This window comes from Halictus rubicundus, chromosome 8, assembly GCF_050948215.1.
Source record: "Halictus rubicundus isolate RS-2024b chromosome 8, iyHalRubi1_principal, whole genome shotgun sequence".
NCBI lineage: Eukaryota > Metazoa > Arthropoda > Insecta > Hymenoptera > Halictidae > Halictus > Halictus rubicundus.
The window spans coordinates 13,510,473-13,537,776 of record NC_135156.1 but is presented as its reverse complement, the minus strand read 5'-3'; the positions used below and the strand labels follow the sequence as shown (position 1 = coordinate 13,537,776).

General features: G+C 44.1%; 2 protein-coding genes across 5 annotated transcripts in view; one reads left to right on the top strand and one right to left on the bottom strand.

Moving 5' to 3' along the window:
• Nfat (nuclear factor of activated T cells 3) overlaps window positions 1-25,736 on the top strand; it is a 57,723-nt gene extending 31,987 nt beyond the window's left edge. For 2 of the 4 annotated variants that reach the window (XM_076792422.1, XM_076792420.1), the window contains exons 2-6: window positions 14,574-14,851; window positions 17,160-17,457; window positions 19,385-19,903; window positions 20,092-20,556; window positions 21,064-25,736. In XM_076792422.1, the coding sequence (XP_076648537.1) occupies window positions 14,574-14,851; window positions 17,160-17,457; window positions 19,385-19,903; window positions 20,092-20,556; window positions 21,064-23,369 (3,866 nt within the window). In that variant the 3' untranslated portion in view covers window positions 23,370-25,736. The remainder of the gene's footprint in view (window positions 1-14,573; window positions 14,852-17,159; window positions 17,458-19,384; window positions 19,904-20,091; window positions 20,557-21,063) is intronic. The other 2 variants (XM_076792423.1, XM_076792421.1) reach the window with 2 other exon arrangements.
• Window positions 25,737-25,808: 72 nt separating this feature from the next.
• LOC143356600 (endoribonuclease LACTB2) lies at window positions 25,809-27,274 on the bottom strand. The gene is made up of 3 exons (XM_076792432.1): window positions 26,967-27,274; window positions 26,252-26,888; window positions 25,809-26,038 (listed from the first exon to the last, which is right to left on the bottom strand). The coding sequence occupies exons 1-3, from the start codon at window positions 27,092-27,094 to the stop codon at window positions 25,928-25,930; spliced, it is 876 nt and encodes a 291-aa protein (XP_076648547.1). The 5' UTR covers window positions 27,095-27,274; the 3' UTR covers window positions 25,809-25,927.
• Window positions 27,275-27,304: the final 30 nt, after the last annotated feature.

Below are 27,304 nucleotides of genomic sequence, written 5' to 3'. Positions count from 1 at the left end.
ATACTGACGGTATAAATATATATATATATACATACACACACACACATATATATATATTTGCTCTGTTTTCCAATATTATTATGTAACGCTACCAACGGTATCCTCTGCCTATCGCGGAGATTATTGATAAACCTGAAGCGATCGCTGAGGACCTACGATTGGTCGAATTAAGATAAGGATCTAGATAGAAAGCGAGGCGGTGTTTGATTTTGAAATTAGTTGATTAGATGAATGTTATTTTGTGGCTAACTGTGGTTAGCTACTCGGAGAATATCTTACACAATCGGTATTCACAGTTCTCCTTATTTTAAAATATTAGATTACATCTTCCACTGATTACTCTTACTGTTTAGCAATTGATTACACACAGTGAAAATTTTTAATCAATTTAATTTAAATTAATAAATAGCTCCCTGGCAATGCAGGATCGATAGGCTTCCGGTAGATAAAGTGTTAATAACAGGAACCTTTTGATGTGCACCGCTTCCAGTGCTATTGTCAATGAATAGTTTATTTAGAAAGCGAACGCCGAGAATAAAAAAGTACGCTCATCACGAACAGATTTTTACTAGCCCTTTACTCCACGCGCTCCAACCCCCGGAACGCAATTTGTCTTCATTCATCATCAACCCTAAGGTGCCGAATATCGACGGAGAGGTGTCGCCACAGTTTTTCCATCTGTGCACAATAATTTTCTGTTCTTTAACGGCTCGGAAGTTTCTGTCGGAACGCGACATCGATCGATCGATCGATCATCGTCATCATCCCCTCCCTCCCGGGAGGATCCTGAACGCGGTCGATTAATTTTCACGTTATTTTCCCGGTTCGATATTATTGTTAGAAATATCCTCGCGTGTTGCGACGTCTGACGCCCGGGAAAATGGATGCACTCATTTCGCGATAACCTTCGGGGACACGTCACACTCCCTGTTCCACCCCCGGCGTCACGATAAATCACGGTGCACCCCTGGACGGCTGCATTTTTCTGCATTCTCCTGGTTATGCTTCGTTGCGAGACCTTCGGGACTAAAAATCAACTCTGGTGCCCTAGTTGTTGGCCACTGAGGGCCGAGGGCCATATTGCTTCAGCTTCGAATGCTAGACCCTTCCCTGACAATGTTTTTAACGAGTTACACAAGATTCGATACTGACCGAGCGACAGTAATCATCAAATTAGAACAGTTTTCTTAGCAGGGAACTAATGGGTTTTCTAATAGGGTTTTAATGGCCATGTTATATCTGAAAGAAATTATATTCGTCAGATTAGAAGAATTTGGTTATTAATTTCGATGATACTATTTCTGAGCTATCACCGATAGATAAGGTATTAATAAATGTTTGCAATGTCATGTTGGTCATATTTTAACCCGTCCGTGGCTCAGTCTACAAATTGTAGTGCTCCAGATCGATTGAAAACCGGAAAACCACTATTATCTTTTGTTGAATATTCATATCTGCTTTGTCAAAGTGAAAATAGAGGTAGTACTGTAAAAATCGTAGAGATATCGGCGCCCGACAACCGAATAATCGCGAAACCCATCCCGATAGCCGACGTCCGTACGTTTTGCATGCTTGTATGCTTTCGTGCACGATAACAAAACGAATTTTTTACGATTGGGAAAGGAGGTTGGTCATTTTTTCGTCGGTTTCGCGGCCTAATTTTGCTCGAATTTTATAGAGAAAGTTCTCCCTAGACACGTGCCCGAAGTTTGCGAGACTGCGCGAATGCGCCGCCATGTTGGATTGCGCAACGTCGAGCTTATGCCAGTTCCGAGACGTTTTGGCGGGAAGACGTTGAGCAAGAATCCGTGTCCATATCAATTCCCGAAACCTTGACTCGAAAAATACAATGAAACTATATTTTTTATTCGAAATTCCAGCTCCGCAATCAACATTTCTTTATTCGTTGTGTACTGCTGGGGACTCTGCGGGTTTCTGCGGTTTCAGAATCGCTCGATTTTGTTTCAGTATCGGTATTTACTGCGTCTTTCGAATTCCAGACAGCTGTTTCAGCTTGTAAAATTTGATCTCTCGACGATTATGCCAGCAGCGACGCCTTCGTGCAAGTTTTTTACAATCGTTCATCTCCAACGGAAACGATCAGAATCTTCATATTTTCTCTATTGAATTGCAGAGTTCTCTTCTTCGTTCTCAGACTTATTAACACTCCTCTGTTCAATTAAAACGTGTTCCGCCCGTGAAATTCGTTTTTTAGATTGATTTTTGCGTTGTCGGTTCATTAGCATACGCCGTGGAACAATGCTTCGAGAGGCTGATCTTTAGATATACTGATCGCGCCCGCCGTTTCTCAATTATCATCCAGAACGTAGATCGTTCGATCCTTTTTGTTGTTGCGAATCGATTCGACGGTCAAATTGTCGCAAATTAACACCCATCGGCGCCGGCGGCAGTTCGTCATTTACGATCCGGGAGGCCCTGAGGACGCTCCAGAACGTGTTGTGCAGGTCGGGAACTGTTTCATCGATCCTTCCATCAAGCCCGACCGTTTATTAACCATTCGTATCATTTGCTGCTAAAATAGCAGACCATTATTAGCTGATAAACTCCAAAAATAGCCAAGTGTACAATTTGTATTTTTCTGAAAGCAGTTAGCAAACAAAAATTATTCAAGGACTTAAACGCTAACAAATTGCTTCGAAAATATTTCTAGAATAGAACGACTATTCAAATTATCATAAATTAATGCTTAACGAGCTCGAAACGAACGCGGTGCGAAGAATATTGTCCACGTTGGAGAAGATGTTCGTGTGGAAGACTGGTCTGTCTCCTCAAATGAGCTCAAACGGGCAGAATTAACCGCCTGATCGATATCAAGAATGCAATTATGCGACCGTGAAGTCGTTCCGAGAAGCACTTGAAAATTAGTAATTTTTTTTTTTCACGTGCCTAAGCGTAACATAGTGCAAACCACGGAAACAGATGCATTTGAGCAGCCGATATGGAAAACACGATCGCCCGAGTTTCTGCGTTTCCGTGATCTTGTCCGATGGTTAAACGCTTCCGGGAATGTAGGTGAGCTACTGTTTTGCGGGGGGAAACTGAGCATGATGAATCGCCGCAGATGGGCTTCTCACGCATTGCTCGCATTCTTCGCGAGATCGCTTAGGATCGTGACCGTCTTCCACAAAGACACTCTGTGCACGCTTCGTGTTGCGATCAATTCACCAAAACCAGTCTCGAACAACTTTGAGACTGTACACGGTGTGTAATCGTATCGCAAACATTTATTGAGACCCTGTACTCCATTTTGAAAATCAATCTCATACGTTCGTCTTTGTTAAAAAAGATTTATTGGCGCTTAATAAGTTGGTTAATGGCGAAATAAAGATGCAGGAGGAATTTCGTTTAGCTTCCGAAGAGGTAAATTGTTAACTTTCTATCGCATGGTTTGCAGTTCATTTATTCATGTGTTCGTTGCAAGTGCCATGTCTCGCTGCAAGCAAACTTTTAAATCAATTTCTATTGCAAACTCGACAACCACTTCAGCTCTCCCAGATGACCTCAATCTTCTCAAGAGGCATTGAAGTCTCCGCTTCGGTATGAACCAACTTCGATTCCTCTCTATTGATATTTCTATACTTCTGTTATCTAATTTTTCTTCATTCCTTCGAACATCTTGTTAAGACAGCATCATCATCGTTTTATATTGCTATGAGCGAAAGCAACAAAGATGGCGTCCTCTTTCTACGTCTTCTGTACGCTGTTGATTCCCAACATAACTTTATTTAATACTGGTCTATTGTTTACATATTTTCTATATATTCATTGTTAATGTTCCCGCAAATTTCTCAAAAATTTCTTCATGAAGGGAACAAAGATGGCGTCCCAGTCCTCAACATCCTCTTTCCGCAAACACCAACAGTTTTTCTTGTACTCAATATTTACATTGCCTAATCGCCTTTCATCCTTCCAAAACTTTCAAGAATACAATGTCGTCATCGTCTCATACCATTCTTCACGAGAGGGACCAAAATGGCGTCCGCTTCCAACGTGCTCTCTCCGAAGCAAGTATTTCCCCAGCTTCTAATTAATGTTCCCCTGTTAGCGCTCTATGTTTTCATTGTTCAATTGTTCCCGGCTCCTGCAAACGTCCCGGGAAGACAAGATCATCGTGGTTCCATACGGTTTCGTATGAATGGGACAAAAGATGGCGTACAGTTTCAGCGTGTGCCCCCTCTTTCCGTGAGTATCACGGCTCGTTCAAGCCAGCTCTCTACTCTAATCGGAATCCGGTCGCGTCGCCAGTTGAATCAACTGTACTGTTAGCCGAGCGTACTAGCGAGCCGTATATATTACTCGACTATGTGTACATGTGCATTATTAATGAGCGCCGGTTCACGCGTCGGGTTCGCGCGAGCGCGTCGGCAGCACATGTTCGAAACACGTGCGCGCGCGTTCATTACCGTGCCGCGAGATTCCATCGAGTCGGCTCTGCTCAACTTATGAAAGACACTGCCGAGAGATCGTCCGGATAGCAACATTTCTCCGTTCGCAAACAATCGGATCCGCCTGAATGAAATCTGAGATTCGCGATCTAATCGCGATCCAAACAGTTCCCCAGAAATCTCCACAGATCTCAATCGACTTGGACACTTTGTTACACGAATTTACTGCGTGGATTGAGGGACCTTCGTGGACCCTTTGCAGACGAGGATTTTTGAAAATATTGAAAATATACAGCATTCTTCTGATACATTCACGACTAATTATTTTACTGTTCCAGGTTTTAAAACAATCTAAAAAGTCCTAATTTTAATATAGAATTGTTAGAACGTCAAACGTTTAAAGCATTGATGGGAAGAAATAAACATTGGAAAGACAGAGAATGAGGGTCAAATTGTTTGTTTGCAGCTTTGAGAATTGAATACATGTACCTGATCTCACGAATACGACAACGTTCGGTCTCAAAGGGCAATGGTCCCTTTCCTTGAAGCGACTTCCTCCGAGCGAGAGCCGAATTTCCCAGTAAAGCAATTCTGTATTCATTCTATACTCCACGATTACTGATAGCAGGAGGGTGGTACAGATGGAAGATATGAAAATTCCCAAAGTCCCTTTCAAAATCCGTGTAAGTAGGTTGGTCGGTTGTTTCGAGGCCCGGCGATGAGTTTAATAAAAATTTCACGTCTCTCCGAAATTCTGAGACGTTCCGCTGGTTTATCAGACTCGGTTTCGTGGCGGCACGAGTCTGCCCGACAGCGAACGAATCGGAATCGCCGATAACGAGGCACGCAGCCGGTTTGTTTCTACCGCGGTTACGTAAACAACAATCGGTTCGTCGACGAGCATTCTACACTCGGCGGCGAGCGTAATAGATCTGATTAAAAACCGAGTGTTGATTCACTCGACTTCTGTGCGTAGACCGCCGATAATGATTGGGTAGAACCGCTACCGTACGCCGGATGATTCTACCAGCTGCCGATTCGCCAGAAGAGCAGCCCCGATAACAGCGAGTTCTCCTGATAACGAGTTAATATTTATTTACCGAAATGTTCGTTTCTCTTCTGTCGTTCCCGGGAGCTTGCTCTCGAGGTCGTCGCGAGACCCGGCGTCCATGATCCACGGTTGCCAAGGTCGGAGGTTATCATTATCGATCGTTTAACTCGCGGTTAATATCGTCCGACATTGTGTACGCAACGATATCGATACCTGAATCGACGCGAAATCTATCTCGGGTCTAGCATCTCGGCAAAAACCCGGGAAAAACGGCGCAACGGTTTCGTAACTCGGGGAAGAGACTCGACGCCGGTTTTTATCCGTCTAGATCTCTTCTGCTGCCGCTCCACGAAGTCGAGCAGGCTCCTTTTTTCCTCGGATTTCTACACTGTCACTGGCTTATGGCTTTGGTGGCCATAATCATGCTCCGCTTCGCGGGATTCCGCGGGAATCGGACTTTTCTTCTTAATTATTTCGTGCGCCATTTCTCTCGCAGCTTTGCCTCTTCTTTAGTCGTTCTGTGACAGAAAATTTTTGTTGTATGCCTACAAAATGGAGCTTCTTTTTTTGATAAATTTACACTAAATTTTACATTAAATTGACTTTTGAGAAGTTTACATTTATTGTATGCTTGCATCCTCTATTTTGTTAGGGTTTCGATTTTTTTAAGACAGAGGAAACTGATTGTACACCCACATCCTCTGCTGAAATTCTGTAAAAATAGTCTTAATTATGTCATACACGATTTCTTTCACAACTATGACAACTAGAATTTCCTTTTCTTTAGTCATTCTCTGGGAGACAGAGAAGATTGATTGCCTGCATTCTCTGGTTTGCCAAGATTCTGTGAAAGTAGTGAGCTTTTTTTCGTCGTTCCTTGCAGCACGATTTCTTTCATACCTTTAACAATTAGAATTTCTGAATCATTGATCGTTCTCTAAGCGACAGTGGAAATTCACACATTCGCGAATTTTTTCCGTTTCTAATACTGAGTACCGGCGAAAATAATGAAATTCTGTAGCTGGTTGCCGCAAACTTGTGTCGCTAAAGCAAGGATTAATTAATTTATTATAAGGCGCCTAATGTTGCCGCATTCAGAAACAAAAATTGCAGAACGTGAATTCGCGTCAGCGGCAATCAGGAATAGAATTTAAAATGACGTGAATTCACATAAGCGGTCGCGAATGTGTTAATATTTAGTATGTACACGCATTTATTCTGGCAGCTAAGTATTCACAGCAGAAAATAGAATTTTATTTCGATCAGAGGAGACTGTGTTCCAAAATGGCGGTTCAAAAGCGTATTAGCAAAGAAGGAACGCTTTTATCAAATTATTAACTCTTGAACCGGACAAACGCATTCTGCTAGGATAAAAATTTTTCTACGAATCTTTTCGTTCGAAAAATTCGAACAACGCCGAACAAACAAAATGAAGCATAGAGAAATCTTGTTCGACAATTCTTTAGAGGCTCAAAAAATCGTTCTAACATCTCCATTTTTAGTTTTCGCGGCAGTACGGTAGAATTCGAGGCATGGCTCGTCGGCGGTATTAAAATTTGAATCCGAAGAAGCGTCCGCGTTATCGAAATCACTGTCGTCCACCCCTTATCGATGCCTCGAGTGTCGGCGATACCGACGTTTATCTGTCCGCGCTTTCTAGTCGCGTTTTTCTCTCCTGTTTCTCTGCTGTCTGGAAACGTGTCCCCGCGGATTTCACGGTCTTATCACGGCCTCCGGGGAAGGCTATCGTCATTAAGTCGGCGGACCGTCAACGTGTCGTTTCTCGTCCCGGGAGAGACGTTCACCGAAAATTTCTCGAGGAGGTATTTTCTGTCAGTGTTGCTCGCCGCCCGAAGGAAAATGACAGCGTCCCGATGGCAACGTTCTGTCGGCAGAGACGGCAACGACTGGCCACGGTAAAATCGAGTTTCCGAAGACATCGGTGAAAGTAGTGGAATGCCGACGATAAGAAACTACTGTGTGGTAATGGTAAGGGGTTAGGACGTTTTCGCCTAGACGATAGAATGATGCGCTACGTTACCGGGACCTGCCTATCGCCACGCAGATACCGAATTTCGGACACCTACGGAGGCTAACGAGACTCCTTATCTTTCGATCCGATGCGCGTGAGGCAATACCCTAATGGTAAGTTATTTGACTTGGAATTAGGTCGGCTAAGTGAGCTCGAGCTGAGCCCAGAAACAACATCGCTGCCGTCCGGTGTACAAGCGATGTGATAACTTTTATTCTCTTCTGCTTCAGCGTCGGTGGTAGCGCATACCGCTGCATCTAGTGCAGTTCAAATAAACTGCAGATAACTTATGGTTCATCGAGTATTCCTCTAAAACCTTGCTCAGTACATAGATCGTTACATTTTTGTTTAGATCGTAGATACAGTAGGGGTGCAGAATGTACAGAATTTTATTTTACGAATTTTCTTCTTCTTCTTCGGAGTGTGTAAGAACCTAGTTTAGGGTGTCTAGTGAAATTTGGCCAGATTGAGAATGAAATGTTTTTAGTTCGGTACTTACTCAGAACCTTCTCGACCTCGAAGATCGTCTAGCATTTAAATTTTGATTCAGATAGTAGAACATAGAGGTCTCTGCTGGGTCAAAGGTTCTGTTGCCATCTAATCAGCGAAGTTAGGCTCGATAAGCAGTCGTTCTCGACTGGCCCCGGAGTCTCGACGTTCCACGGGATGCTCAGCCCTTTGAATTCTGTCGGTGAAGCAACGAAAAGTGCTGAGCATTCGTCGGCCCAATAGCAACTGATCTCTAATGATCATCGGAGCCGAACCAGATAAGACTCCGTCAGTTCAGAGACCACTCAGAACTATAAATCTCTCGTTAGGTATCGCGAGTAGATAGAAAACGATGTACTATCAGCTGAATGTTGTTTTTTTCATTTAACTATGGAGGTTGAGTAATGATGGGCACCGTGCGCGTGTCCATAATGTTCTGGCAGCCTGGAAACATTCGTTTTCAAGCGGAAGCTAGAGAAAATATCGTGCTTGAAAAGTTCCACCCCATAGCTTCAACCCTTATCCTGGTATTCTCGAGAAAAACACGGTTCCATCGCGTTTTGAATTGTTCTTCCTTTTCTTTGATATCTTACTAACTTTTCGAGCAGAAGATGGACGGAATATCGCGATTGAAAATTTCCACCCCTAATCTTTCAACCCTTGTTCTAGAATTCTCTGCGTGAAAAACCGGTTTCTTGTGTTTTGGAGTAGTTAATATTGCTCTTTTCCATAAATTAACTCTTCGAGTAGATTGTAGGCAGAATGTGACGATTGAAAATTTCCACCCCTAAACTTTCAACCCTTGTTCTAGAATTCTCTGCGTGAAAAACCGGTTTCTTGTGTTTTGGAGTAGTTAATATTGCTCTTTTCCATAAATTAACTCTTCGACTAGATTGTAGGCAGAATGTGACGATTGAAAATTTCCACCCCTAGACCTTCAACCATTCTTCTAGCATTGTCTGCATGATAAACCGTTTTCTTGTGTTTAGGATTAGTTAATATTGCTCTTTTTCATAAATTATTAGCTCTTCGACCAGATTGTAGGAAGAATACGATTGAAAATTTCCACCCCTAAACTTCCAACCCTTGTTCTAGCATTCCAGGCGAGACGAATCGTTCTATTAGGTTTTGGATTAGTTTCGCATGGAATGAACAGCGGCATTGACAATTTCTTGGTGATAGCAAAAGAAGAGAAAGCCTGGCAGCGTGCCTTACTTCCGGCGCCGATCGTACGCGATAAGGATCGAGGGAATCGATCGGCGGCGCAGGTAACAATATCCTTGAGACTCGAGAGGCGTCGTAGTTAGCGCGCGGCTCGACGCTCTGTTTACAGTGTAATAGTAACGATGTTTATCGATCCTGTTATCGGGAGTACACTCGCAAATGCACGGAGCTTCCACCAGTTCGAGGACGAACCGTGGAGACGTAAATACACGGCGTAGGCGAGACCGAGGGAGGCCCTAATTCCAGAAGAAAGGACAAAGAGCTCTCTTACCGTCCGCGGCAAAAATTCTTTCGCTTGACAACACCAAGTCTCCCAAGTTTTCAAAATATCAGCCCTTTCGAATACCACCCGCGAGCACAATTTATCAAACGCCTCGAACCCTTTAAAAAACAATAAAACACTCTCAAACGATCGATCTACGTACCAGGCAGCAATAGAAAAATTATATAGAATTCGTATTATTTCTTTAAACTCTTTCCGATACAATTTTATGAAACAATCAGACCGACATTTAAAAATTAATCTACGTTCACTCCACTCTTGCAATATAGGGCGGAAATTGTAAACAAAATTTATAAACAAGGAAATTTTAATCGTTATACCCGTAAGAGAAACTTTAGAACAAGGGGTTGTAAAAGAAATTTCTAGCCTACGAAGAAAAAAGAGCGTTTAATGTGGTCACTTTAATTTGTTAATGAATTCCAGAAAAATGAAGAGTATCGCGAAAATAGTGAACAATGTTTTCAAGTATCTGAAGGGTTGGTAAGGCACTGTGAACAGAAGGTAAGAGGGGGTAGAATGATTCGTCGCCACCCGGTTAGCAGCGGCTCCAGCGGAATTTATTTCGACAGCAGCGCGCCGTCGCGATTCTTTGAGCCGATCATTATCTCGTGCTCATTATCTTTATTGTCGGCGACGTTTCGTACCTCACCGTCTGGCGTCGCGTCCTCTCGATTCCCTCGAGGCTGGTTTCCAACGTCTCTGTCTCCGTCTCCTTTTGTACGCAGTGTTCTCGCTAAGGGTTGTTATTCTTGCAAACGATACGAACCATGTGTCCCTCGTCTAATTTCGCTGTGCATCCCTAGAAACGTGTCCGACATTGTTAGGAACTCGTTCGCTCATCGCAGAAGGCTGGTAATTCGATCTCTCGCGGCCATTATCAATCCCAATTCGCGGAATATTCGTTTCCGGGCTGCTAAAAATAAAGCTTCTGTTTTGAAATTACCCGTTTCTTTTCAGATTCGATAAAGATAATTGTCAGACTTTGATACTAAATCAATGAATCACTGATTCGACGCTGTGGACACGTGGATCGATTGCGCGCGTTCAATGAGAAATATACGGACGTATTTTCAGACTAATCCGGCGGATATACGTTGCGTCAATACTTCGGCAGTCGTCGAACATTTGAAAAACAACGAATGTTGTTTCGCGAATTTTTTTGAGCAGAGACTTACCGTCTTGCAAATTTCATTCCTCCAGATTTCTCGTGAATCTACATTTTTCTCTGGAAAAGGAAAAACGACCACACTTTTCAGCCCACTCTCGATAAATCAACTCTTCGCATCGGCAGCATTAGGCTGACCCATCCAGTCCTCAAGGTTGCAAGCAAATAATTGATTGAAATAATAGACAATTGGTAGTCTGCTTTTTAAGAAAGATATTTCTACGATCATATTTTGCAATTTGCTGGAGAAATGGATTTTTGCTACAGAATATTCGGAAGAATTCAATTGTATTGACGAAATAACCGCCGATAAATTGCATAAATTACCGTTTATTTAGTCGGACTACCTCGGCACTGTAATTTGGCAGTGAACGCGTTAAACTTGCAAGCAAACAATTGATCGAGACAGCAAACGAATCGGCATTCTGCTCTCCGAGGAAGATATTTTTACGATCATATTTTGCAATTTGCTGGAGAAATGAATTTTTGCTACAGAATATTCGGGAGAATTCAATGGTATTGAAGAAATAACCGCCGATAAATTGTATAAATTACCGTTTATTTAGTCGGACTACCTCGGTACTGTAATTTGGCAGTGAACGCGTTGAACTCGCAAGCAAACAATAGATCGAGACAGCAGACGAATTGGCATTCTGCTTTCCGAGGAAAATATTTTTTTTTGCCAATTTAAAAGTGCTGGTCCGCGGGGGGTTGGAAAATAAGCGGAAGGTTATTGCGGAGGAATTCGCGGCGCGCAATGTAAAATGCAGAAGCTGGAATATAGTAACGCGAAATGATCGCACGGTGCACGATGGAAGAACGAATGTGGAAGAGGGGATGAAAGTGAGAAGGAGAGCGGGGAGGGACGAAAGAGAGAGAGAGAGAGAGAGAGAGAGAGAGAGAGAGAGCAATATCGATCTATCTATAGAAGCTCGACTACTGGATGGGATAATTGCGTGGGGTTGAAGTTGCAATCGTGAATGCAACTGGTGGTGCGTGGGAGGAGGGAAGGGGGGAGAGTTTCAGCCCCTTCGCCCCTCGCTGCGCGAGCAATAGGGGGTTGGGCAGGCCGACGTAATGGGCTGGTGCACACACGTGCAGGGTGCATCTATGTGATCGTCGAGGAAAATCACGGGACGATGTCAACGACCCATGTTTGCGACGATCTTCATCGTTTCCGACCTCGTCTGTCGTCACCTCGTGGTTACCTCGTCTCGTTATCCCGCTTCTTTCTGTCCTCGATCGCTGACGCAGAATTTAATTACCCCGCCGGCAGATGAATTTTTTCACGTCGCCAGGTGCGACATTCCGACGGTGTTGTCTCTATTCAGCCCTTTTCAGAGATACAAGCCGCAACGAAAAAGAAACCGGGGACTCTGTTTCCCGGCGAAGCTGTAAGAAAAAGTTTGACGGCTTCTCTGCATCCTTGTGTATCGGTTTGTCCAATTTCGTCGAGCTGCATACGCCGCGCATCTTATAAACAATTTAGCAGAACTGCGTTCTTATGGCTGTGCGATTTGTAATTTCTTCTTGTCTTCAAAAGGGAAATCGGAGTTTCAAAAGACCAAGCTCTGACACTCATCGAAATAAAAATGGTTTCTGTCGATTGCAGTTCACAGGGACCAAACAGAAATGTATTATTCTCCGAAATAATTTGCAATTGACGTCTTGTTATTCAATTCCTTTAGTCCCTGCATTGTTCGACGATGCAGCCGCTTATTTTTGTCGTAAACGCATAAAATTTCCAGTCTAATTATAAATGTCTCCCGAAGACAAAAGCGCAGGCAGTGTCGGATTATGTAATCGATACGCGAACTCGAAAATTATGGTTATCGGCGGCCTGTTAATTCGGAGGTCGTCCCGGCCGAGTTTCCCCCGAGTCCGAGCACCGAAATGCATTCGGTGCAACACTAATTCGCAAGGCACACCTGAAAGCGTTCCAGGTGAACCCGTGTATTGAGAAATCAGTTTAACCGTCGACTTCTAAAATGTTCACGTGCAAGGCTCTACCGAGAATTTCAGGAAGAGTCAATAAACCGCGACGTTTTAAAAACATCGTTCTTCTTGCAAAAATACGGCAGAAAACGCTTCTGGTTTTTCGCATACCATTCGCACCGATCCCGAAGCGGAACGAACACAGAATAGACAATGGAACAGGCGCTTAATTATATTGTGCTTGGTCTCGTTGTAATCAACAAAGTTTCACGAGTAAGACATTATTATATCATACAGAAATAATTGGAAACAAAAAAGTTTGATCACTGCATCAGCATTGTCTCGTCGATATGGTGATCATAGATACTGATTGTATGCAATCGGTTAAATACAACAAAAGGCTGGAAGAATTTAAGGATATTGTTACATGATTTTTAAGACGATCAAATGGGAAGATACATTTTCATTAATCCTCAGTTCCTTTTTATGGACTTGGACAATCCTCATTTCATTTTCGTCTAGGCATCAGTGCAGTGAAAAAAAAAACCGTGGAAACGAGGAGGTCCGTGCTGTGTCCGCTCCATTTGTCCGTTTGGCGCCTCGTTAATCGCCGCCGTGATAAACCGGCCGCTTTTTATACCGGCTGCGCGGGGATCGTCGATCGTCGATCGGACTTTGTACGGTCCGATCTCTCGACCGCTCGATATACCCGGCGGAAAAACGAAAATCACGAGCGGCCGACTAAAAATCGCTCGCGACGCTGAGCTCCGGTTACTTGAATGGATTTTCCTCGCCGCGAGGCCGGAGAAAATCTCAAACGAACGGCGAAAATCGACCACCTTGTTTTGACGTTACCGATCGTTCCCCGATTCCCTCGTGACGGCCGCTAAACTTCCTTCTCGGCAGCAACCGGATGTACACGATATCTACGAGTTCTACCCTGATGACCCACGGCCCCCCGATTCGCGGTTACGCGAAATGTTTCGGGACCCGCTACGGCCTTGCACTTCGACTCGAGACGCGCCATTGTTCGAATTCTGTTATTCGTTCGAATGCGAATCAATCTTTGATGTACAATTGATCCGCGATTCAAGAATTCACGAACGAAATTTTAACATTGGATGCACTGCTTTTCTCTGGACGCTCACTATCAACCCCGAATCAGGAGCTACTAACGAGGCGTTCTTTAATTCGAAATCGTGCCATTCTCGGTCTTCGCGACTTCGTTTGCTTCTGAGCGCAGATATCTGAACCATTAAATTTGATATTTATAAAATGACCAACGCGAGATTCTTTCTTCCCATTAGCCTTGAACTTCGGCAAGGGACGAGCCATTGTCCCAATTAACTTCTTCGTGCCCTGTTGTTCTCCGTTGCAAATAACATCGAACCGCGTTCTGAACTATTGTTTGTTGGGATCACTTGACCCCGTGAATGGTCCTGGTGGTCCACCGATTTGTATTGGGCGCCCCCTTGTTAGGGCCATTAACGCAGCCTACTTCGACGGGATTTCGGGGGGGGGGGGGGGATTATGCGATCATCGTGACAGAGTATGTAACAGCTTGAATCATTCCGAATCTATAGAAAGATGAACATTTCGATTGACTCGGTTCAGAACCTCTTCGAATTTGTGTCAAAATTTATACAAAAGACTAAAGGCTAGTGTATTCAGTTACTTAAATCCTCAAACGGCAATTATGGCAATTCCTCCTCAAGTTTTCTTTCTATTGGATATACAAGTATCGCCATGCTCTCCATTTAAAAGGTAATGATCGCGAGAACTCTTTCGGCTTCATCGAATTAATTACCAATGCCAGTACTAATTATTCTTAGACCGTTCTCCTGTCGATTAGCAACTAGACGAGTTAAATTTCCGCGAGGTCCAAGAAAATTAAATTTGTATTTAATTTCTGCCGCGATTGGTGGGGTGAATTTGTCTCGTGCAGGAAGATCGATAGACTGATCATGGTCGAAATGTTGTTGTTCCAGGTAACAATGCAGGCGGTAGATCATCGTCGGTGACAGGATCGGTTCAAAGGAGCACCGTCACGTCGAGCAACCGCGCGCACTCCGCCAGCCGGAGGATCAGCCATCAGCAGCGTCAGCAGCAACAGCAACAGCAGCAGCCGCCCAGAATACCCTTGGGATCCTTACGAAACTCGGATGACCACGTGCCAAGAGCCAGCTCGGCACAGGACGTTTGCGATAACTCGAACGATTCCGGGCTTGGCTTCGAGGAACGTCAGCAACATCTCACCACTGCAAACGTTCGTAAATCTTAATCGATCCCAGACCTCTCTTCTCGCTGTATTCTCTCTTCACCACTCTGTGCACAGTTCACTGAAAAAGATTGCAACCTCCAAGTATTATCAGCCTCTCACTAGACATAGAATTTGTGCAACGTCCTTGCTCAACTTTGTCTCATCTAAAAGTCCCAACTTTATTTTATCTAAACGTTCTTATACAAGTTCGTTTCATTTAAACGTCCGAAATTTTTGACTGCGGATATTTATTTATTTTTTGCATCGATTGCAAGTAATAGAAAGTAAATAGAATGTCATTTCCTCCCTCAGTCATTACTAGACTGCGGATCTTTATGCAAAATAAAAATTGTCCCAGTCAATTGTCGGAAGCAGAATGTGAATAAAAGTGTATTTCCTCTTCTAATAATTTTAGAAAGATCAGAATAATTTGCCAACATCAATCAATTCTACTAATGTTTCAGTTTTGTATTTGACCAATCCATTTTTGTCATAAATGTATCAAATCCGCAGTCTAGTCATTACAATGGTCGACAAATAATATATCGACGTCTTCAAAATTTGTTAGTCTTCCTACAATTAAAAATTTGACCTACTCAATCTTGCCATGAATGCATACAATCCGCAGTCTACTAATTAATTACCATATCCACCAAGAACCTAACGAAGAGAATAGTTAATAAATATTCTCTGTAACCTTCCCCTTCATCTTTCCAAATTTTCTTCTTCCTCTCGCAAAGACTGAGGAAATGAAAAGCGTGAAATAAATTGGTGCAACGACTATCCCGACCACGATTTACTTGTAAACGTCAGTGATCGTCAGTTATCGTCACTGACGACGCTCGCAGACGCGACGAAAGTGTTATCAACCTCTTCATCGTTGTGACACTGCATCCTTCGCGTTATCTCGAGCTATTGTCACTCCTACTGAATCTACCTGTTCGTTTCTCAACGTCGGCCATCTCGACAACCCGTTCCCAGTGAAAAGTAAATCGCCGCTCCGTTCTGCCCATCTCCATATCGTTTTTTAATACTCGAAACTCGCGTCGACCAACCGAAAGAGCATCGAAACTATTGGGAGCGCGGTGTTTGCGCGAAGAAATTACTTTTTATCGCGGGGTTCGATCGATATCGATGCGTGCACCGATAAATTCGCTCCCGTTGCGTAATACCTCGGACACGCGAATAACTCACCGATCGAACGAGCACGTATTATGCAGTCTGAATGGCATTTTAACAATCGATACCCGCTGTATCGGCGATACATCGACGGTAATTCGGGAGCTATTTAAATACTTGGTGTTGGCCCAAAGTATTCTCGTGTTCCTCTGCCGGCTGTTCGTTGGCTCGAGCTCTGCGACAAATGGTCGCGTTAGCAGTCGCCACTTTCGACGCATCGGTCGCGATTTTCGAGTTCGCTTCTTGGGAATGTGTCCCCGCACTTCTCGACATTCCACAAAATTAGCTATGTGGACTCTTCAGCGAACGAACCAACACCTAAAGGAAAACTCTCGCTTGGTCGACTTACCCGATAACATATAAGCACAATTAGCCCGCATCACCCATTTTCCCAATTGAAAATCGTTTGTGAGCACAAGAACAGTGCCGACCACTAGTGTCCAACAATCAATGCATTTGTAGCAGGAATAAATTTTTTACGCCAACAAAAGTTGGTAATACTTCATTTTTATCACAGAGAATCGATTGGTCCGTGAAAGAGATGTTTCCTCTATTTTGGTTTCCGTGAAATTGAATATGAAAAATAAAGATCCGCAATCCACTAACATCTCACACACGAATCGCGAAGAGGAGGTTGGCCAATCGAACGGTTCCCCGATAGCATCACCCTAACTCACGATCTCCCGGTTCTCGTTACGCGCAAACCCTGAAAAAAACGCCCATCGTCGTCCATCGGGTCTGGATCGAGGATGTAGCTCGATTTTCTCGAATGGACGCGCAGTAAACGGGGTCGAGCCTCCATCCCCGAAAACGTTTCCCAAGAGAGCGTTCCCGAAGCCCCAGAAGCTTCCATCCCCGGTTAGGTTACGCCATTGTGGCGTGCGTGCATGTGCAAGTGTGTATTCTAATGCGATCACTTGTCGTGCCCGTTGTTGATTTGCCGCCGCCGCCGCCGCCGCCGTCGTCGTCGACGTCGACGTCGACGGCACCGACGACCGGTCTCTAACGGTAGTTGAACCCGGCCGACGACGACGGGTGTTCTGATTCGTTAAATTAAGCCGGCAACCACCAACCGGCATGCACGCGCGCGCACGAACGCTACACGCTATCAATCTCCTCTGGTGTTGCTTAACAGGCTTGGAACGGCGCCGGCGAGGAGGACTCAAAGAGGAGGAAGATGGACATCAAGCTCGAGTCCGAGGACGCGAATTTCGCGTTCCCCGAGGTGGCCCACGCCACCAGCCCGGAGGCCAAGTCTGGGAACAGGACCACCGCGAACGGGGCCATAGGATTGGCCACCATCTCCACCAACAGGAACGGGACCGGTTCCGGACGAGCCGTCGACGTACCCAGAAACAGACCCGCCATGGGAGTACTCGCCAAGAGGACGCCCCCTGCTCACCAAGGTCCACTCACCCTCACTTCTCAGTTGTGTACGTGTCGTACTATGAACATGTTTGCTAAACACCTTCGTTGATGCGCCAACGTATCTTCCTGGCAAAAAGGATTCGGTTAAATTGATCCTAGCATGGATGAAGGTGTTGCTCTGGTACCCTAGCATTTTTACCGTCTCCGCCTCTCAATTGTGTGCGTGTCGTACCATGAACATGTTTGCTAACCACCTTCGTTGATGCGTCAACGCATCTTCCTGGCAAAAAGGATCCGGTCAAGGTGATCCTTGCATGGACGAAGGTGTCGTTCTGGTACCCTAGCATTTTTACCGTCTCCGCGTCTCAATTGTGTGCGTGTCGTACCATGAACATGTTTGCAAACCACCTTCGTTGATGCGTCAACGTATCTTCCTGGCAAAAAGGATTCGGTCAAGTTGATCCTTGCATGGACGAAGGTGTTGTTCTGGTACCCTAGCATTTTATAAACCACCCTGTTTACAAAGATCCACTCACCCTCGCCTCTCAGTCCTGCACGTGTGCTACTATGAATATGTTTGCTAATAACCACCTTCGTTGATGCTTCAATGTACGGCCTTTGTCGAAAAGGGTTTCTAGCATTTTTTTTAAATTAATAACGCGCTGTACCAGCCACATATGAGTTCACGATCCGTTTTCCAGTTAACCGTTTGCACTCGGAACTACTTTAACCCGAAGGCCAAACATTTCTTCCGGCTTAGAGAATCTCCTTCCGCTATGATTTTTTTGCGAGTAATTGATGAAGTGTAAACAAATTTAATAATGTAGAAAATATCTTTAACCCATTTGCATCATTAGCGTATATATACGCTTAATTTATTTTTTCTTATAATGCTGAAATATGAACTTCTTTTACTCGTAGTCATTTTTGTACTTAAATATAATAAAAACAAAAAGTTTGGTGATAAAAGCCTTCTTTTCATATTTCCTTATGATGCAAATGGGTTAATAAAAAGCAATTTTTAGTGGCGCCTTAGAGTCGCAAATCGACCGCTAAGGGTTAATGTACGCGTATTGTCTGAAATACTTGTTTTTAAAAATAAGTCGTGTTTGTTTAACGTTACCGTGAAAAATCGGACAATCATACGTGACAACCCAACACGTCGTTCGTTCGTAACATTTCACGTAAAGAGGTATTGCGTCGTTAGATATACCGGCATCGAGGAATTTACATGGAGATTCTCGCTTGTTTGCATCCGGATCGAGGCGACAGATTTTAACTGACTGCTCGCAGGATCATGCGAACTGATAACCTTCGGCTCGCCGCGCGACTTCTCCGCGCTGGTATTTTCGCATGTATATTGTAACGCCAGCCGAGAGATAAATCCGTTTCCGGCGAAATTGTTCACCTCGTCGGTTTTACCATGAAGATACGTTATCACGGTCCCTCGAAGACTATTCTACTTCATCGATATCATTCCCATGATATCGAGCGCGATATCTAATTTAGGTCGGAGAACATTTAATTGGTCCCATTCAACAACGAACAGTATCTAACTTGAAGAGTAAAGCATCGATATTCCCTTCATTTCTTCAGCTTATTTCTCTCTTTAATCTAATGCTATCGCGATAGCGACGGTGGCATAAACTAGGCCGCCATCAATTGCATTTAAATGGATATCGATGTCAGAGAATCGTTCGGTTGACAAATTAAACTCCAACAGTTCTCAAATTTCTTAAAACCAGTCCGACATGCGCGACTTCTGTTGCCTCGCGAGATGTTACGATTAGGTGTTCCGCTTCTCTATATGCTCGGCATAGGACCCAACTCACCAGCGACTAAAGTGACCGAAAAGTATACGGTTATCAATGAATTTATTGTTTGTATGTATTTTGTATGTATGCTCGTTACAGGGCCGATCTCACGAGCCACTAGAAAGGTTCGATGCGAAAGCACAGTATTTTAATGAAATTCATTTTGTGCAATGTGCAGGCAGCGCTTCGTCAGACGGAAAAGTGCAACTGCAGATCATCTGCCAGCCGGAGCAACAGCACCGGGCTCGCTACCAAACGGAGGGTTCGAGAGGAGCGGTGAAGGACCGGACCGGAAACGGATTCCCGATCGTGCGTCTGGTCGGTTACGATAAACCGGCGACTCTTCAGGTTTTCATCGGCACGGACCTCGGTCGGGTCGCGCCGCACATGTTCTACCAAGCCTGCCGCGTCAGCGGCAAGAATTCGACGCCCTGCGTCGAGCGTAAAATCGATGGAACGATAGTGATCGAGGTTGACATGGACCCCACGAAGGACATGATGGTCACCTGCGACTGCGTCGGGATTCTGAAAGAGCGAAACGTAGACGTGGAGCACAGATTCCCCCAGGAGGCCAGCATCCGTCAAGGTCGCAGCAAGAAGAAGTCGACCCGCTGTCGCATGGTCTTCCGCACGACGATCACGCACCCCGACGGCACCTCGGAGACTTTGCAAGTCTGCTCGCAGCCGATAGTCTGCAGTACGTATCGTGATACTCGTGCGAATCCCAATGGTCATTGGGGAGCCTGCGTCTTTAATGTGTGTGTATGTACCATCAATTGTGAGACTGAGACTGTGTGTCTGAAAAGCGTACGAGCATGGGTGATTTAGTAGATATTTCACGCTTTGTTCTATCAAGTGTCTTCCAACCGATCTGGTCCGTTTCAGCTCAACCGCCCGGCATCCCAGAGATCTGCAAGAAGTCCCTCACCTCATGTCCCTGCACCGGCGGGCTGGAGCTCTTTATCCTAGGGAAGAACTTCCTCAAGGATACTCGCGTGGTGTTCCAACTAGACAACGACGATCTATCGAGTAGCATGGAGCAGCACTGGGAGTGCGCGGTCCTGCCCGACAAGGAGTTTCTGCAGCAGACGCACCTTGTTTGCGTCGTGCCTGCCTACAGACGACAGGACCTAGCGCCGTCGGAAACAGTCAGTGTAAAACTGTACGCGGTGTCTTCTGGAAAGACCAGCGAACCCCATACCTTCCTCTACACCGCCACGTCCACGCCACCGGAGCCATCGGTGGGCAAGGTCGAACCACTAACGCCGCCTCTGTCTACAGCGAACGGAGACACCAGCCTCGCGACATCCCCCACGACGGTGCCCCTCACGACAGGTGTAGCAGCTAACAGTGAGTAGATTTTTAATCCCGAATCCCACAATTGATTCCTGGATGGCGCACACTGGGCCGCTTCTGTAAAATAGATGGAATTAATTAAAAACTGTCCATGTCATGATACAGATTGAAACTAAGTCAATAGAAATAGACTGAAATGGACGCGAACTTCTTATATCTGCTCTCAGTTGTTAAATAAATAATAGTCATGTTCGAGCCTCTTGATGCATTGCTTCAAGATTTGCTTAGACTGAAGCTAATCCAGCTTTTTACGGATTCTGGCGTACTGTGCGGCGGTGTCCAGGTCCATTTTTGACTGAAAGTATAAAAGTCGTCATTTATCTTCTCAGTTTCTAGCTGATTAGCTTGATTAGCTCGGCCGTCGATTCAACTGATCCTAAGTCTCCTGACGTGTGTAGTCAAATAAATTGATTGTAACTATTGGTATCGTTCAGAATAGAACTGTTTTGAAATAATCTCACCTTGTCCCAGCTTCCTCTATATAAAATTACGTTGTTCCAGCTCTGATCAGCCAAGCAACGGCAGGAACGCCGAATTTCTTGTCCACGATGCAGCCGCAGCAGCCGTCGTCTCAGTCGAGCGAATCATTGAAAAATGACCCGAGTCCGCCGCCGGTGACAGCCTCGTCGCAGGTGACGCCGGTGATGATGTGGGCGTCGCAAAGTCCCAGTTGCCAGAACTCACCGCCGGACGTAATGATGCCACCCCCGGCTATGGTCGCGAACACGCTTCTGAACCGTCGATCGTCCTCGAACCTTCAGTTGATCCTGCCAGATAACTTGAAGACGGAGGTGTTGGACGAGAACAGCGAGAACAGTATGATCAGCGAGAACAGCATGCAAAGCATACCTACACCGACGGCGAACGGCTCGTCGGGGACCAGCCCTCTGCAGCAGCTCGTCAACGAGAACTCCATAGAAACGTCGCAGTCCAACATGATCAGATCCGTGCCTGTCGCGCCGAACGGCTCGCCGGTGCAAGAAGCGGTGAATATCCTGGGTGTAGTCGATTTGATGCGGAACCAACACTCTCTGTCGATGGTGACGTCCCACCAGAACAGCTACGGAGGTATGCACGAAACGTCTCAAGTCAAAGTCCTAAGTCCCCACCATATCAACAAAGACACTAATACAATGTTGACAACAGACGGCAGTTCTAACGGAAATCTCCAGGGCGGAGGAGTCGTAGACCTTCGCATGAAACATCATCAGTCGGAGTTCGCAGCCCTCTCGAACTTCGCCGTGTCTTCTAACGGGCAGCCTCTGCCTGCGCAGAGCGGCCACAGCGTGGAGAAGTATCTGAACCACATCGAATCAAACGCGAAGGAGGTTGAGAGCCAGGAGAACGATTATGTGACCAACATGCAGCAACGTGCTTCCATAATCGCCTCGGGTCGACAACCGCAACAGACACAATCTTCCAACATGCTAGCCACGTCCAATCAAGGGGTCAAGTTGGACAATCTGGTGAACCCCGCCGCGGAGGCGCATCAGCTGGTATCGCCGCTACGAACTGTCAACGCCAGCAACAACAATCTGATGAATGTTACTGTAAACGATCATGAAACGATACCGAGCTCCCAACAGACCAGAACCAGCCCGCCGATGCCGGTACTCTTGGAAGCGCTGATGCCATCGCAGACTGTTCAACCCCTGGCGAACGGGGCCCCGTCAGTCTCGCCTCCAGCAGTGCAAGAGCAGACTAACGGGGATAGCTTATTGACCAGCATCAACGCTGCGTTGCTACCGTCGATGCAAGAGCAGCCAGTGTCAGCCAACGGTACGTCCTCCGCTAGCGTACCAGCCCACAATCAATTGCAAGTCACGAACGAGACTATGTCGGCAGCGGCTGATCACATTCCCCAGATCCAAGGTCTGATTCAGCCGGATGTTGTAGCGATGCAGCAAGTGCAACAGGTGGAACAAGTTGTGGCACAGGCGCAACAACAAGTCGAGCAAGTAGTCGCCCAGGCGCAGCAGCAAGCGGTGCAGGCGGTGCAGCAAGCGCAACAGCAGGTCGTTCAACACGTGGTGCAACACGCACAAGTTGTCCAGCAGGCTGTGCAACAAGTGCAAGCTGTTCAGCAGGTTCAGGCTGTGCCAGCGGTCCAGCAGGCTGTACAGCAGGCTACTCAGGAAGTGGTTCAGCAGGCGGTTCAGCAGGCGACGCAGGAAGTGGTACAACAGGTTCAAGCTGTTCAACAGGCGGTGCAACAGGCACAGGCTGCCCAGGCGATGCAGCAGGCAGTTCAACAGGACATCGGTTCCATGCTGAACCAACCGGCTGGCTTTGTCGCTGAAGCTAGCTCCGCTCTTGCCAGTGGAGCAGCTCAAGAACCGTCTCAGCAGAGACTGACCACCGCCGCTGAACAGGCGATTAATAACGTAATCACCAACGCTACTCAGGACATCATCAACACCATCGTTAACGATAGATCTATACCCATCACCACGACCACCGCGCACGCCATCATCGCGACCAAGAATATCCTGAATAGCGTTGCCACTCAAAGTGCCCAACTGATGAACTGTGCCATGGAAGGGATCCTGCCCAAATCCCCTTCCAGCCAAAACAACATCGTCGAACAAGTTACAAGTAAGTCGCCGCCGGTTGCCATGCCTGTCACGCCCAGCAGACAAAATGTGAACCCGCCCATAACGAACGCCACGGGAAACGCTGCCGGGACCACCATCAGAAAACAGGAGGACGGCATGCTACCGCAGGAACTGACGTCGATGTCGGATCACGATCTTCTGAGCTACATCAATCCGAGTTGTTTCGATCCGCAGAACGGTTTTCTTATGTAGTGTTGTTGTATTCTTGTCTTTGAACATGGAATTTTCTATACGGTATTCGAGATCCTTCGAATACGGAACGAGTGACTAATCCCAGCCAATCGGATAACGTAGTTGTCCATTCGGCTCGGTACAAGTTCTATATATCTGTGCCACATTGTCGTTTCAGACTTTGTATGTGATAAAAACAAAAAACAAAACAAATCCGCTTTTGTACGATGAAAGAATGGACGAAGTTTGTCACCACCTTTGTAATCGAATCGACGAAACTATTATCATTGTTAAGTAAGACGGGCGCACGAGAGCGCGACAATTAGGGTTTCTCCTCCTTTATTCTTCCTTTTTCTACGAGTTGTCCAATGTGATAATTCATTTTATTTATCTTTATCGACGCCTCTTGCGAATCCAGGTGCCTTTCTTCCCCGTACCCCTTTGTAAATGTATCTCAGAATTGGTACTTCCCTTTTATTTTTCTCACAGAGAATGAGTCGCGTTACTGTGTCTCTTAGTAATCGACAACGTACTGACCCCACTCAACTCTAAGTGGAGCCACGGAATTGAGTGTAGCGATAAAGAAAAACTTAAGTTTCCCTGTACCCTGAAACGGTCATACTTGAGTCCTACGGTTCATAGATGCATTCTTCTGTTCTCTTTCTTCCCCTCTTGACTTGATTTCATTATGAAAAAATGGATCATCTTGTTGTTTGACGTCGTTTCTATTATATTTTTAAGTAATAATATATATATATATATACATATATTTCGTATGTTGTTTAATAATTGAATATTTTTGTTGATAATTAATACAAATAATACAATATCATGTGATTGCGTTGATGGTTATCGATATACTAAATAGGTGTATATGACAATGACAGAGAGAGATTATATTATATGTCAGTACGAGGAATAATTAATATAGAAATATATATCATTGATTATCATGAAGGGCAGTTTCAAAAACTGGTGGAAGTGCTGGTCAGTACTGTGTTAGGTGTTTCAAACCTAGGCTCATCTTCTCATTTCTGATAGTACTACCGATTCTCTGATAGTATCGGCTAATTCCAAATCACTGTGTTTATTCTACTCATACATACTCACTAGGCACGCCTCCAGTTGTATATTTCACAACAATCTCTGTTCTATCGGGTATACAACCGTAAGCTGCTTTACCACGTTAACAAAACTTTTATCCAAAGTCTTCGTTCACCTTGAGCGTTTTTATTAATAGTAACTAAAAGTCTGTCTCTCATGTTTAGTTCTTGTTTGACACCATTAACGAAGATCTTCAGAGTCTAAAGAAATTAGCTAATATTTCATGTATTGTCAGAGCTGCCTGTTTCAAAGTTAACGTCATAGACTTATTTCTATTACTTTGCTTAAACTCAGCACTATCCTGTTTGAACGATGCCACGGACACAGCGTGTTTAGCGTCCATTAACGGAAATGTAAATTTTCATACCTTATCCCCCCTGTACCTCTCTTTATTTTCCTGGAATCAGGTCCTACATTCTAGACTATCTTGGAAGCAAGTTCCACAGCTAAACGATCTTTTGTGAAGGGTCTATTCATCAACGTAGTCAACACAGTGCCTCTTGAATCCTATTTGGAGATTTTGACAATTGAGATCAAGCCCTGTGTGCTTGGTGATGAAGGTCATGTAAAACCTGCGATCCAAGCTTGGACCCAATAAGCTCGTAGACAGACTGGCAGATGAAATCGTACAGTTTGTCCAAGCTGTAACGTTCTATGAACTTATAAAGGCTAAATCCAAATAAACGATTAACTTCTATATCAATGAGATATGTAATATATATATATATATTTTACGTTTACCCAAAGAGAGAAGCAGATAATCGGACAAAGTGAGCTTATTAAGAATATAATGAGAATATTATATATTATATATTGTAACATCAAGTTACGCGAGGGTTTCTCCCTTTTGTTCAAGAAGAGGGGTGCTATGTACCGTGTGTACGAATACTCGCCAACATTAATCTAGTAAGAGACAGATTTTATAATGAAAGATATTGAAACATTTATTGTTGTGATATGTCTTTGTAGCAAAGAAAATATATATATGAAACGTATATATATATGCATATATATGTACATATATAATTTTACATCGATCATCTATTATCACGTGTTTTAGAAGGTCCTTCAAAAGAGAAAACAAGACCATGAACACTGAGCATGAATTAAACAAACCGATCATTATACTATGTGGTATGTACTTTCGTGAAATTGTAAACATTTACTATACACTGTACTGTACGCACATTTGTAGCGTCGTCAGCTTATTACATCGAGAACGAAAAATTACGAGCATGTACTGTCATTTTATTCTCCTGTAAGTTGAATAAATGTTTCACAGCATTGCTTTTCCAATAATTTTTTCAGTCTACTTGGGTATGGAATTAGTATAGGCTTAATAAAGCTATAAAAGAATAAATTACCGATTCCATTTATTTAACGTCAATAAATATAATTTTATAATAGTTGCTATAATTGTTAACAAAATTCAAAATTCTTAATTACACAATTATTCGCCTAAGTTTGTTACATCATTAACATTGCCACTTTCCTTTCTCACCCTTAACTTTTCCTTCTTTCTGCAATTTATTCAAGTGGTGAAATACATTGTAAGCTGCTGCTTCCCACATAATCTGCGCCGTATTCTGAAAATATGAAAATATTTAATATGCGGTCTGTTATATTTTATTAAAAAAGATATGTTCAACATGTTGAGACATTAACGCTTAAACTATTTAGTGGGAATACTCTTGTAGTTTTGTTAAAAAAATTTTGTGAAGAATTGTAGGATTGGCTTTATCTTTGAATAAGTTTCCAAGATATTCAATGAAGATAAACAATAAAGTAACAGTTATTACCACATATATATGTTTCACAATATCCATCTCTGACAAAGTACTGGTCTTGGAATTCTTCTCTAAAACACCTAAAATCTCTGCCTCTCTTTTCTCCCTATGTCGAATATAAAAATTAATAGTGGCTTCAGCATCCAGTATGACTGACCCATGCCCAGGGTAAATCTGTTGAGGTTTCATTGCAGAGATCTTTTTCAACGACTGCATATAAGTATATAGGTCTTCAAAAATAGCTGTTCTCTCTCCAAGAATGCAGTCTCCACTGAACAATACTCCTTCATCCTGGAGAAATAGGGAAGCATGGTCTGTGGAGTGTCCAGGAGTATGTTCAATCAAAAGCTTGGCACCTTCTACTTCCATTATTTGTTTATCTTTTAATGGTTGCCAATTAGTTGCTTTTTCATCTTTGCTTGGACCTTTATCTTCTGAAGACCTCGGTAATTTCCAAATAGTACTGCGTACAGGAGGGTTCAGAGTGTTCAACATGTTCTCAACTGCATTTGCTCCACCTATGTGATCGTGATGCCAGTGAGTTATAACTACGTGTTCTATTACAGCTTGTTCTTCTCTCAAAACTTGAGATAATGCTTTAATATATTCATTAGCAGTTTCTGTTTCTCCTGTATCGATTAATATACGTCTACGAAGAAGCGTGTTATTGCATCATACTATAAATTTTGTTATAACTAACAATAAAAGATATATTTTTGGTACTCACTTGGATCCAGTGCCCACAAGATATGTGTTCGTACCTTGTAATGTCATCTGTCCTGGATTACATCCTAAAATTCGTATCACTTTCTTCGATAATCTTGCTATTACGGGCAAATTAGCGAGAGGTTTCATTGTGACAATTTACTAAGTACTCGAAACACACGTGTTCATATATAGCTAGTTGAAAAATGTATCATGACTTTTTAAATATAATGTTTATCTACAGAATGGCTAACTGTGACGCAGTTTCCTAGATAATAGACATTGAAACCCAAATAGGTGGTAACACTTGACGATGCGTCATGATAGCTACAATATACATTGGTGATTTATTTTTATTGT

Coding starts and splice junctions, on each gene's coding strand:
- LOC143356600 (XM_076792432.1), bottom strand. CDS start 27,094: ATGAAACCTCTCGCTAATTTGCCCGTAATAGCAAGATTATCGAAGAAA. Junction 26,889..26,966: donor CTTGTGGGCACTGGATCCAA/GTGAGTACCAAA, acceptor GCTTCTTCGTAG/ACGTATATTAATCGATACAG. Junction 26,039..26,251: donor TTGTGAAACATATATATGTG/GTAATAACTGTT, acceptor TCATATTTTCAG/AATACGGCGCAGATTATGTG.